At 40.5% G+C, this 14,312-nt stretch overlaps 2 protein-coding genes across 2 annotated transcripts in view; both read right to left on the reverse strand.

The window, feature by feature from the left end:
- LOC123464831 (ATP-binding cassette sub-family C member 4-like) overlaps positions 1–14,312 on the reverse strand; it is an 891,549-nt gene that overhangs the window by 202,715 nt on the left and 674,522 nt on the right. The gene's annotated exons all lie outside the window — the stretch shown is intronic.
- Positions 1–14,312, reverse strand: part of LOC102412250 (ATP-binding cassette sub-family C member 4-like) — a 157,550-nt gene that overhangs the window by 2,094 nt on the left and 141,144 nt on the right. The window contains 1 exon segment of the mRNA XM_045162455.1: positions 4,214–4,348. Coding sequence (XP_045018390.1) covers positions 4,214–4,348 — 135 coding nt within the window.

Here is a 14,312-nt window from a genome sequence, read left to right on the forward strand (position 1 = left end):
TACTAACTCAAAGCCTGGAGAGAAATTAAAAACAAGGTGACAAAGAGGCTGGGACATCTATTAATACTCTCTGCCCAAGGGTTTCTCATTTTCACACATAAAATGAGCACAACAAATTTGGATGTTAGTATCAGGTTGTATTCCCTGTATTTTATAAACTCTGATTGACAAGCATTGAAAATAAGGAGTAAAAATGGAGAAAGCATAATACTATATTCTTGCCTGGACAATCCCATGGACAAAGGAGCCTGGTGGGCTACAGTCCATGGGGTCACAAAGAGTCAGACACGACTGCGCGACTAACGCACACACACATGTAGTCATTAAAAAGAATGAGATAACCATATGCATTGATATAATCTGAGATACAACATTGAGTGAAAAAAGAAAGAACAGCTATCATTTGTGCTTAGAAACAGGAATTTTCTTCCTGATACACAGAACATCTCAACAGAACAGTCAACAGTGGTGCTGGGGCTCCACCTTGGCGGGGAGCTGTGTGATGACAGGAGTGGTGAGTGATTTTTCTTTAGTTCACAAATTTTAAAAAAGTATTTTTAAAAAGTTTTTAAATTTTGTAGCATTAGATAAGCCATGTGTTTTAAAATATATTATCATAAATACATTTTAATTGTTTAGAGCAGTGGTCCCCAACCTTTTTGGCACCAGGGACCCAGTTTCTGGAAGACACTTTTTCCACAGACAGGGCGAGAAAGAGGAGATTCAGGTGTAAAGTGAGCAATGGGGGCAGCAGCTGAAGTTTGCTCCTTTGCACACCACTCACCTCCTGCCGTGTGGCCCAGTCCCTAACAGCCCACGGACCATAACAGTCTAGCCCAGGAGTTGGGGACCCCTGATTTAGAATCTCTAAAACTACTTAAACTATGGGTGTATTTTGGAAGGCAAGTCTTCTGTCTACACCCTTTTAAAAAATGATCTGACTTTTGTACTGTAAAACATTTTATATTTCAACACCCTTAAGCATCTGCTCTCTCATCTGATCCCTGTAATAAGTGTGAAGAAGCCGGCAGGACTGTAATCCCTGCTCCACACACAGCTGAGGACCTGAGGCTTAGAGATCTTGGAGGACACAAGGCCACGTGGATGCTAAGTGCCTCTTCCATCTATTCAAATGGGTCCAGGATCCCAGAGCTCGGATATGAGGATTTTATAACTTCTGGGCTCTATTAGGTGATTTCATGAATAGACAAAATGACATCTCTTTTGCACACTGGGAACAAAGAAATTTCAAAAAACCTCAACCTGACCTGCTCATCACAGAACAGAGTAGATGACAGGCATTCATTCTTTGAGCTGAACTGTGTCCCCTCCAGTTTTACATGTTGAAGTCCTAAACACCACCATACCTCAGAATGTGACTGTTTGGAGACAGTATCTTTAAAGAGGCAATAAAGTTAAAATGAAGTCATACAGATGGGTCCTAATCTAACAGACTAGAGTTCTTATAAGAAGAGGAGATCAGGACACAGGCAAACAGAGGGAACTCCATGTGAGACACAGAGAGAAGACGGCGTCTCCAAGCCAAGGAGAGAGACCCCAGAAGAAACCAACCCTACCGACGTCTTGACCTCAGACTTCCAGCTGCAGGGCTGTAAGGAAATAAGTTTCTGTTGTTTGAGTTGCCTGCTCTGTGGTCTTTGTATGGCAGCCCTAGCAGACTAATGCCCCCTTCAGCTTTATGAATCTAAAAGGTATTTTTTCTACTATTTCATGGATCAGGGTCAACTAGACAGTGATCAGTTCACCTGAACTATTTGTTCAAGAAAATGTGATATGGAAGCACCTTCTCCCAGATGTTGAGTTTTCTCTTCAGAGGAATGAATTCTGTTCTGTTAGAGTGAAACCCTTGTGACTTAGGCTAATCAACCCATTGTTACAGCTCAGAACAAGGCATTTATATCTGATGCTTGCAAATTCAAAAAACTGATAATCTGACAGCTTATCCTCCTAAGAGGATGTAAAGTATGCAGAAGTAATGTCAAAATGGGATTAGAATCAAGAACTGCATTTCTTTCTGTAGAGGTGACCTGAGCCAGTGGCAGGACTGAAACCTAAGAGTGAGGTTCGGTCACCCTGTGAACTTGAGTGACCACCTCCACCTTGGGTACCATGTGAAAGGAGCAGTGTTCTCAGACTCGGCACAGAACACAGAACCTAGGTCTGTACTCAGCCTCCCCAGCGATTCCCCCTCTGTGCTCCCTGGACCAGCTCTGTGACCTTGGGTAAGCCCTGGACCAATCTCTTTATCCATGACTTGCAATAAAAAAGGGCAGTCATGAGGATTATGTGAAATCATACATGCAAGAACTGTGTAAAATAAATTATAAAAAACTATACATATATAACTTACCATTAATATTGTTAGAATAGGGTCAGGATTACTAGACCAGGAATCACAAGATTTCTAATTCTATGACCTATGTCTGCTTCTGTATGTATCTTATGTGACACTTGATTTAAAACATATACTTAAAGAACAGATTTCTAATTCTGTGTCTGCTGCAAACTAGCTTAACACCAATTATACACACGGGACCACATTCCTTCTGAGGACTTAGTTTCCTCACCTATAAAATGAGGATGTTGAACCCTATTATCTTATCTGGGCATATCTAAAATTCTGAGATCAATTTCTCATTACTCAGTGACTTGATCATACATAAGGATAATATAGTTTTTTAAATGAACACTTTGACACATAAGTGTCATCACACATCTCTTTGATGTGTAATGCCTAAGTTCAAAAGAACAAAAGGGTTTTAAGAGTCCTTGCTGCTTTGTGACTTGGTTATATGGGAAATCACTAATGATTATCAGGTCTCAGGAGGGAAACTCTGACTCGGAGACACTGTAGATGAAAGTACTCTGTGAATTTTAGGCACAAAAAATACAGAGCTCCATGTTCAGCTTCTCAACATTTGCATACAGTACAGTACTTACAAACAACCATCTCCTTCCTGCCCTATGAACAGTGGAAGGCACTGCTGTGCATTTCCTCATTTCTAAGCAGGATTGAGATGAAACAGTGACAGAGGGAATTTAGGCCACATTTTAGATGCATTTTTCCTACAGAAAAACCGTTAGATACTGGGGCATGTTTTCTTTAGCAGATATTTTAAATATTACACAAGTAATTTTATTCTAATTACAAGTAAAAATTTGGGAAATGCAAAAAAAATGAAGAAGGTAAAATGCATCCATAATTTAATACCCAGAGATAAATTTTCAATGGGGAAGCCTTACCACATACAGTCTGAAGCCTCATCCCACCCAAAACCATGCATCTCAAACAGCAAGAACACCACATCTTCCCTCACTCCATCTTCCCATCAATGTCAACCCCACCTTGCTCCAGAATGAATTACAGGCGGCTTCATGACAATGGCTAAGTCCTTTAAACTAGACCTCAGTTGTCACATCTGTCTAAGACACTATCACCTCACATTTGTTAGAAAGACACCACGTGACTGAATGTCACTCATCGAGGGCCTTCCTCACACCATGTACAGTGCTTAGTGCTCTCACCCATCTCATCTTCAAGCACCATTCAGAGTACAGTGTTAAGGTATTGTGAATTCCTGATTTATCCTGGTGGCAATATACCTTCTTCTGGAAGTTACAGGGAGCATAGGCAGGGAGGGGGTAACTGAATAAAATTCTAAATGACAAAGAATTAGGGATTAAGTGACAGTAACATGTAGGAGTTTTCTTTACAGGTTAGAAACAGAAGCAACTTATACCTTTTCCTGGTAAATCTTCCTAGCCTCAAAATATTCCAGAATTTTTTTCCATAAACTCTCAAATTTCATGGATGTTCCTGGACAGCACTTGCATCACAAATGTGCTGAGAACCAATCAGAATGAAACATAAAGGGTCTGCAAAATGAGAGTGTTCTGTGGTCTAAGGGAATCTGAACCTAGGGTCCAAGTGTGTGGTGAGTCCTATCCGAAATCTGTCTGTTAGGCACAGGTGTGCATGCACAGAAGCACACACTCATCCCAAACCCCACCCCCACCACTGCTGCAGATTCTCAGCAGACCTGCTTTCAACTGCCACAGGTTGTTAAGACCCAGTCATGAAGCTTAGTCTCTGGAGGTTTAGGATTGAAAAGGGCACAGAGATCCCAGGTGGAGATTCTGAAGACTGAACCTGGAGACAAACTGTAATTACAACACCCTGAAGCAGGCTCACCTGTTTTGCCCTTTCAGTGAGGGCAGAGGCCTCTGCCTTGCCCAGTTTTTGCACCATCTTGTAAAACAGGCTATCTGTATTTTGCAGCAAATCATATGGCCGGGTATATTCTTTCCGTCTCCCTGAATCCAAAACCTGTTAATCAGCAGAAAGAAACCAATTAGCACCAGTGTTTCACAGTAACATATTATGTGTGTGTGTGTGTGTGTGTGTGTGTTAAATCACTTCAGTTGTGTCGGACTCTTTGCAACCGTATAGACTATAGCCCATCAGGTTCCTCTGTCAATGGGATTCTCCAGGCAAGAATACTGAGTGGATTTCCATTTCACCTCCAAGGGATCTTTCTGACCCAGGGATTGAACCCGTGTTTCTTATGAGTCTCCTGCAATGACAGGTGGGTTCTTTACCATGAGCGCCAAATGTTTCACAGTAATATTAAACTTGGACAATATAGAAACAGGCAGGAAAGGGAGAATAGGGAGAATCTATTTGGGTGGTAGGTCTGGCTGGTGTTTAAACGGTTTGATTCCCCTGTTTTACTAGGCAAACAAAGGCCTAACCTGATCTTTTATTATAAGGTTATAGGAAAGGAAGAAAATAGAAGTTTTATAGTATGATTACTGACACTCAGCAGTATGTAGCATCTTATATTCTGCCCAGGGCATTTGGGGTTGTTATCATTAGTTAGTGCTTCTAGCTCTCAGACTCTGAGCTTTGAGGGATATTTATACAGATACACAGAGTTGGCAAATATCTTGATTCAAGAAAATGAAAGTCAATTTATCTAAAAAGCAGGTTGTTGTCAGACAAACCAGATGGCAGGGGCCTGACAGCAAATTGTCAAATTTGTTTGACAGAATCTGAGCTGTATTTGGGGAAAAAGAAGATGCCTCTGGAATTTCTTTATGGTTCTTGATTACTGTCAGCTGCTAAGAGGGACAGAATCCTTTATCTGAGAGTTTAAGACGTTTCTTGAAGTTAGCTGTGGTTGTAGTTTATTATTCTGAGAGTATAAGACTGGCAAAAGGAGCTGCTACACAGCAGCTTTAGTTGAATTGCTCTGCAAAAAAAAAAAAAAAAAAAAAAAACCTCTAGAAATCCAATTTTCACCTTGGATAAGATCAAAGAAGCAATTAAGAAATTGAGCTTGTAATTCTAGTGATCATGGACCACACAGCACATGCAGGCAGCCCAATCTGAATTGTCTAGGACCTGAACCTGTTTTCACAAATTATCTTTCACTGCTCCTTTTTCTTTCTTTCTAAATTCTTTCCTTACACCCCTTTTATTGCTCTTTAATACGTCTACCAGGTTTCCCGAGTAGCTCAGATGGTAAGAATCCGTCAGCAATGCAGGAGACCCTGATGCAATTCCTGGGTGGGGAAGTTCCCATGGAGAAGGGATAGTCTACCCACTCCAGTGTTCCTGGGCTTCCCTGGTGGCTCAGACAGTAAAGAATCCACCTGCAATGCAGGAGACCTGGGTTCGATCCCTGGGTTGGGAGGACCTGTGGAGGAGGGCATGGCAACCCACTCCAGTGTTCTTGCCTGGAGAATCCTATGGACAGAGGAGCCTGGCCGGCTACAGGCCATGGGGTCACAGAGAGTCAGACACAGACACGACTGAGCGACTAAGAGCAATAGGTCTGCTAATTGGAAATTTAAAGAAAGAGGAAGGAGCTCAATTCTCCCTTTCAACTAATTAGTGACTTTGGTTAATGATTTTTGGGGGGGAGGGGAGGGAGTGTCTGAAACAATTTGCTCAAATGATATACCTATAAAAACTGTTCTGATATTAAGTAGTACTTCTTCATTTAGAGTAAATGTATCTAAAGAGAGTATGCTGAAACTCTAAACAAGACACAGGTTGTTTTTCCACATCTAGGTATTACAGTTAATTCCATTCTTTGTATTTAATTAGAAATATTTATTAAGTCTCATAAAGTCCATTTTCCTGTTAAGCTTTTGTTCACTCCTGTGGATCATTGCTAAGGGCAGCTCTCTCAAAAGAGCCCAAGAATAATAGAATCTGTCACATCCACATAATAATTTATATCTTCTGTAACTTGGCCAATTCAGATGCTCTGAATGTACAATTTTACTTAAGTATAACATGACAGAACATAACTACTCATTCTGATGTCAAGGAAGAAGAAGTACAATTTTAAAACACAGGTCTCCAAATGCCTATGGTCAACTAATCTATGAAAGAGTAGTCAAGAGTATACAATGGAGAAGACAGTCTCATTAGCAAATAGTACTGGGAAAGCAGGACACCTACATGGAAATAAATGAAATTAGAACACACTACTTTTTTGTATATATATAACCATACAAAATAATCCATATACAAAATAAACTCAAAATGGTTTAAAGACCTAATATAAAACTGGATATTATAAAACTAGAGGAAAACACAGACAGAACAGTCTTTGACATGAATCACAACAATGTTTTCTTAGATCAGTCTCGCAAAGCAAAAGAAAAAATGCAAAAGTAAACAATTGGGACCTAATCAAACTTAAAAGCTTTTGAACAGCAAAGAATACCACCAACAAAATGAAAAGACATCCCCAAATGAATGGGATAAAACCAAATGTGACCGACAGGGATTTAATATCTAAAATACACAAACAACTCATATAACTCAATATCAAAAAACCAACCAAAAAATGGACAGAAGACCTAAATAGACATTTCTCCAAAGAACACATACAGAAAACAAACAAGCACATGAAAAGATGCTCCGCATCACTATTTATCAGAGAAATGTTAATCAAAATCATAATTTGGTATCATTCACAGGAGTCAGATTGGCCATCATGAAAGAGTCTACACATAACAAATGCTGGAGAGGGTGTGGACAAAAGGATACACCTCCTACACTATTGGTGGGAATATAACTTTGTGCAGCCACAATGGAAAACAGTATGGAAATTTCTGAAAAAAATGGAAAATAGAGCTACCATATGATCTAACAATCTCAGTACTGGATATGTATCTATAAATGACAAAAACCCTAATTCAAAAAGATACATACAACAACAGTCATAGTAGCAGTACTTAAAATAGCCAAAATATGGAAACAAGCTAAGTGCCCATCAACACATGATTTGTTTAAGAAAATGTGATACCACACACACACACACTTGCGCACAATGGAATATTACTCAGACCATAAGAAATGATGAAATATTGCCATCCGCAGCAACATGGGTAAACCTAGAGAATCACACTAAGTGAAGTAAATCAGACAGAGAAAGACAAGTATGATATTATTTGTATGTGCAACCTAAAAACTAATACAAACAAACCTACATATAAAACAGAAATAGACTCACAGAAATGTAAAACAAACTCAGTTACCAAAGATGAAAGGAGAGGGCATATAAATTAAGACTATGGGAGCAACAGATACAAACTACCATAAACAAAACAGATAAGCAAAATCAGTTCAGTAGCTCAGTCATATCCGACTCTTTGCGACCCCATGAACCACAGCATGCCAGTCCTCCCTGTCCATCGCCAACTCCTGGAGTTTACTCAAACTCATGTCAATTGAGTCGGTGATGCCATCCAACCATCTCATCCTCTGCAGTGCCCTTCTTCTTCTGCCCTCAATCCTTCCCAGCATTAGGGTCTTTTCAGATGAGTCAGCTCTTCGCATTAGGTGGCCAAAGTATTGGAGTTTCAGCTTCAACATCCATCCTTCCAATGAACACCCAGGACTGATCTTTAAGATGGACTGGTTGGATCTCCTCTCAGTCCAAGGGACTCTCAAGAGTCTTCTCCAACACCACAGTTCAAAAGCATCAATTTTTTGGCACTCAGCTTTCCTTATAGTCCAACTCTCACATCCATACATGACCACTGGAAAAACCATAGCTCTGACTAGACAGACCTTTGTTGGCAAAATAATGTCTCTGCTTTTTACTATGCTGTCTAGGTTGGTCATAACTTTCCTTCCAAGGAGTAAGCGTCTTTTAATTTCATGGCTGCAATCATCATCTGCAGTGATTTTGGAGCCCAGAAAAATAAAGCCTTCCACTGTTTCCCCATCCATTTGCCATGAAGTGATGGGACCAGATGCCATGATCTCAGTTTTCTGGATGTTGAGCTTTAAGTCAACTTTTTCACTCTCCTCTTTCACTTTCATCAAGAGGCTCTTTACTTCTTCTTCACTTTCTGCCATAAGGGTGGTGTCATCTGCATATCTGAGGTTATTGATATTTCTCCCAGCAATCTTAATTCCAGCTTGTGCTTCTTCCAGCCCAGAGTTTCTCATGATGTACTCTGCATATAAGTTAAATAAGCATGTTGACAATATACAGCCTTGACGTACTCCTTTTCCTATTTGGAAACAGCTTGTTGTTCCATGTCCAATCTAACTGTTGCTTCCTGAGCTGCATATAAGTTTCTCAAGAGGCAGGTCAGGTGGTCTGGTATGCCCATCTCTTTCAGAATTTCCCACAGTCTATTGTGATCCACACAGTCAAAGGCTTTGGCATAGTCAATAAAGCAGAACTAGATGATTTTCTCGAACTCTCTTGCTTTTTTGATGATCCAGCGGATGTTGGCAATTTGATCTCTGGTTCCTCTACCTTTAGTAAAACCAACTTGAACATCTGGAAGTTCACAGTTCATGTATTGCTGAAGCCTGGCTTGGAGAATTTTAAGCATTACTTTACTAGTATGTGAGATGAGTGCAATTGTGCAGTAGTTTGAGCATTCTTTGGCATTGCCTTTCTTTAGGATTGGAATGAAAACTGACCTTTTCCTGTCCTGGGGCCACTGCTGAGTTTTCCAAATTTGCTGGCATATTGAGTGCAGCACTTTCACAGCATCATCTTTCAGGATTTGAAATAGCTCAACTGGAATTCCATCACCTCCACTAGCTTTGTTCATAGTGATGCTTCCTAAGGCTCACTTGACTTCACCTTCCAGGATGTCTGGCTCTAGGTGAGAGATCACACAATCGTGATTATCTGGGTTGTGAAGATCTTTTTTGTACAGTTCTTCTGTGTATTCTTGCCACCTCTTCTTAATATCTTCTGCTTCTGTTAGGTCCATCCCATTTCTGTCCTTTATTGAGCGCATCTTCACATGAAATGTTCTCATGGTATCTCTAATTTTCTTGAAGAGACCTCTAGTCTTTCCCATTCTATTGCTTTCCTCTATTTTTTTGCATTGATCACTAAGGAAGGCTTTCTTATCTCTCCTTGCTTTTCTTTGGAACTCTGCATTCAAATAGGCATATCTTTCCTTTTCTCCTTTGCTTTTCACTTCCCTTCTTTTCACAGATATTTGTAAGGCTTCCTCAGACAGCCATTTTGCTTTTTTGCATTTCTTTTTCTTGGGGATGGTCTTGATTCCTGTCTCCTATACAATGTCAGTTCTGTGGCCACTGCTGAGTATAACACAGTTAACTATATCCAATATCCTGTAATTATCGATAATCAAAAATATTCTGAAAAAATATATACATATTTGGTGAATCATTTTGCTATACATCTGAAACTAACAAAATATTGTAAATCAACTATATTTCATGCTTACAAACAGGAGTAACACATAGCCAAAACACATTTGAGCAACACTTAAGTAAATTTTCATTAATTTCTGAATTGATTCTGCAAACATTTATTGCAAATTTAAGTGCAATAATGGCACTTTGCTAGATGCTGTGGAAGACGAAATCACACATAAGCCACAGACCCTGCCCCTAGGGAGCCTGCACTGAGAGGAGAGAGAGAGAAGAAAATTTCAAGTGTCTATCGTGCAGGGAAAAAAGCACAAGAAGGGTTTAGTAACAGAACATATGACTTCTGGTCGGAGGTTCTGAGGATGAGCTTCAAGGAGGAGAGAGGGCAAAGAACTAGACCTTGAAGAAAGGACAGGCATGAACATTCAGAAACAGGGGTGGGTGGACAGTGGTCTTTCCAGACACATGGACTATCATGGGCCAAGTGGACTGCAGAGGAGTCTGGCAGCTCCTTAAGGGCAGAGTTATGTAGTTTTCCTTGTTCGCTGTTGCATCTCAGGGCTCTGGCATTGTACAAGATGAGTAACAGGCACACAGTACATGCCAGTTGAAAGTTCAATACAAATGAAACTAAATTCAGAGCGTGACTGGGTGAGCGGCCAATGGTGTGATCTGTGAAGACTACAGGGTGAGATCAAGGGGAGGATGAGTCCAGCTGGCATGGGAACAGCTAAAGCAGGGGAAACAGGGATGACAAGATGAGGGATGTGGACCTGAGGGACCACATGCCTCAGGTTGATGGCTGTGGACAAGACGGAGAGTAAGAGGGGAAATGAGGGAGGGACAAACCAGGGCTCAGGATGGAGGCTTCAAACTCATTAATGTCAAATACTGGAAAAGATAGAGAAGAAAATAGAGAGAGAGGAGGAGGAGCTGAGAGGAACAGGAGTGCAGTGCAGCCACAGATATTCCAGGGAGCTGTCCTACACATAAAGATTAAATGGAGCCACTGCAAGATAATCCGATTAGTTTTCATTGGCAGGATGCCATCACTGATAATGGAGTGGCTGCAGGGAGAGGTGGGGGCAGGAGAGGCTGGAAGAAAAGCCTAGTAAGAAAAGATGCCAGTGAGAGTTTTCACTATGGTGACAAACATTAAAGGGAGGTCCCATTAGGGACAAATAGAGTGGGGAGGGGAAGATCTGAGTGTTAGACCTCTGATTTTGGCTGCCAGGTGACACAGGGACAGTTGTTCAGCCTTGGAAGTTGGGTCCCTCATAAAATGGGTTCTTGTGATTTTCTCACTGACTGGACACTCAAAATTTTTTCTTAGGTCCTGAAATAATAAATCATTCTTCTTACCCATGGAATGATGAATGCTGGGTCATGGTCACTTCCGTAATTTCTCTCCCAAATCTGCTGCTTTTGCATGTAAGCACCCCCTTTATATGCACGTAAGCACCTTCTTCATAAGGTATTTCTTCTCCCTAATTTTGCTCTCTACTTCCATATTAGTTATTTTTCCTCTAAAAACTTGAATGCAAGCTCTTGACATGTTTTTGAAGGAGATTTCTCTTCTGAAATGTTCTAACTGTATCCATGTAGGCTTATGAAAGAAAAATTCCATGAAGGTAAAAAACAGAATTTAAGTAAAGCTCTAGTTAGGTTTGAGCTGTTTTTTTTTTGTTTTTTCAGGTGGGTATGTTACAACAGTTTATGGGTTTGATTTCTCCGGCAAAAATACTTAGCAGAGACTTGAGCAGAGGAAAAGAGGTAAAGAATATGCATAAGAATATGCATGTTTACAAATAGAAGAGGTAGAATTTGAGATTCCTGGTCCTGGTTTTGGTCCTTTATCATTCATTTCCAAAGAGTAATGGCAGACAGTGAAAATGTTGAACACAGACAGGAACACTGTTACAGCAAGTGCAGATTTTTATCTGCCTCCTTTGCTCCTGCTTCTAGGGAGAATGCAGGTGATATGAAGACTGGAGTGTGCAGAAGGGAGGGTACAACTATGCTCTTGGCTGAAGAGAAAACACATCACAAGCACCCAGTGAATCCTAAGAACTACAGGAAGAACCCATCTTTTAACGCAGAGACAGAGGTGAGTATTAGGAGAAAGAGGATTTCTAATTTATCTGTGTTTTCCCACTGTTTTGGAGGGAGTAAGAAAGATTAAATTAGCTGTCCCTATGACTCCATTATGTTTAATAAAATTAAAATTGAGAGACCATCTTTATAAAATAGAATTCTGAAACATTAATGGTACTTAATGAACCAAAGTTGGGTAAATCCCTTTGAAGGGTCAACACAAAAACAAAGCTATTAACCAAGTCAGTTGTTTCCCAACAAGTCTATTGCTTAATTTATTTAGAGTAAACAAAACTACTTCAAACAGCCGAGATAAGAAGAGGAGCAAAAAGCAAAGGAGAAAAGGAAAGATATCCCCATCTGAATGCAGAGTTCCAAAGAATAGCAAGGAGAGATAAGAAAGCCTTCCTTGGTGATCAATACAAAGAAGAAATAGAGGAAAACAATAGAATGGGAAAGACTAGAGATCTCTTCAAGAAAATTAGAGATACCAAGGGAACATTTCATGCAGAGATGGGCACAATAAAGGGCAAAAATGGTATGGACCTAAAAGAAGCAGAAGATATTAAGACCAGGTGGCAAAGAATACACAGAAGAACTATATCAAAAAAGATCTTAATGACACAGATAACCATGATGGTGTGATCACTCACCTAGAGCCAGACATCCTGGAGTGCAAAGACAAGTGGACCTTAAGACGCATCACTATGAACAAAGGTAGTGGAGGTGATGGAATTCCAGCTGAGCTATTTCAAATCCTAAAAGATGATACTGTGAAAGTGCTGCACTCAATATGCCAGCAAATTTGGAAAACTCAGCAGCGGCCACAGGACTAGAAAAGGTCAGTTTTCATTCTAATGGCAAAGAATGTTCAAACTACCACACAATGCACACATTTCACATGTTAGCAAAGTAACACTCAAAATCCTTCAAACTAGGCTTCAATAGGATGTGAACCAAGAACTTGCAGATTTGGAAGCTGGATTTAGAAAAAGAGGAACAAGAGATCAAACTGCCAACATCTGTTGGATCATAGAAAAAGAAAGAGAATTTCAGAAAAATATCACCTTCTGCTTCATTGACTATCCTAAAGCCTTTGACTGTATGGATCACAACTGTGGAAAGTTTTTCAAGAGATGGGAATAGCAGACCACCTTAGCTGTCTCCTGATAAACCTGTACACAGGAAAAGAAGCAATAGTTAGAACTGGATATGAAACAACAGACTGGTTCCAAGTTGGGAAAGAAGTATGTCAAGGCTGTATATTGTCACCTTGCTTATTTAACTTGTATGCCAAGTACATCATGTGAAATGCCAGGCTGGATGAAGTACAAGCTGGAATCAAGATTGCTGGGAGAAATATTAAAAACTTCAGATATTCAGATAACACCAGCTTTATGGCAGAAAGCAAAGAGGAACCAAAGAGCCTCTTGATGAAGGCAAAAGAGGAGAGTGAAAAAGATGGTTTAAAACTTAACATTCAAAAACTAAGATCATGGCATCCAATCCCATCACTTCATGGCAAATAGATGGGGGAACAATGGAAACAATGACAGATTTTATTTTCTTGGGCTCCAAAATCACCGCAGAGGGTGACTGCAGCCTTAAAATTAAAAGACACTTACTCTTTGGAAGAAAAGCTGCAACAAACATAGACAGCATCTTAAAAAGCAGAGACATTACTTTGCTGACAAAGATCCATATAGTCAAAGGTATGGTTTTTCCAGTAGTCATGAATGGATGTGAGAGTTGGACCACATAGAAGGCTGAGTGCTGAAGAACTGATGCTTTTGAACTGCAGTGTTAGAGAAGACTCCTGAGAGTCCCTTGGATTGCAAGGAGATCAAACCAGTCAATCCTAAAGGAAATCAACCCTGAATATTCATTGGAAGGACTGATGCTGAAGCTGAAGTTCCAATACTTTGGCCACTGATGTGAAGAACCAGCTGATTAGAAATGACCCTGATGCTGGGAAAGACAGAGGGAAGGAGGAGCAGGGGACGACACAGGATGAGATGCTTGGATGACATCACTGACTCAACAGACATGAATTTGAGCAAACTCTGGGAGATGGTGAAGGACAGGGAAGCCTAGTGTGCTGCAGTACATCAGGTCGCCAGGAGTCGGTCATGACTCAGCAACTGAGCAACAACAAAACAAAACCATACCCTTCTGTTTTTGTGCAAATATATTCATCACTGCAACAAAATGAACTTGTTACAAGAAATGGCAACCCACTCTAATATTCTTGCCTGGAGAATCCCCATGGTCAGACAAGCCTGGTAGGCTACAGTCCATAGGGTGGCACAAAAGTCAGACACAACTTAGCAACTAAACAACAACACCTTCAGCACCTATAACCACTGGACTTCATGGTGACAACCCTGTTGGTTATGCCCTTTATCAACATCTGTCACCTCCCCAGCCCCTCCCTCAGGCTGGCTGCCTGTCCTCTGGAGCGTCACGTTTTGCAGCAGGTTGACTTGTCTCATGTCCACATTAAAGCTTTCAGAACAGTCACCTG

This window comes from Bubalus bubalis, chromosome 13 (assembly GCF_019923935.1).
Source record: "Bubalus bubalis isolate 160015118507 breed Murrah chromosome 13, NDDB_SH_1, whole genome shotgun sequence".
Lineage (NCBI taxonomy): Eukaryota > Metazoa > Chordata > Mammalia > Artiodactyla > Bovidae > Bubalus > Bubalus bubalis.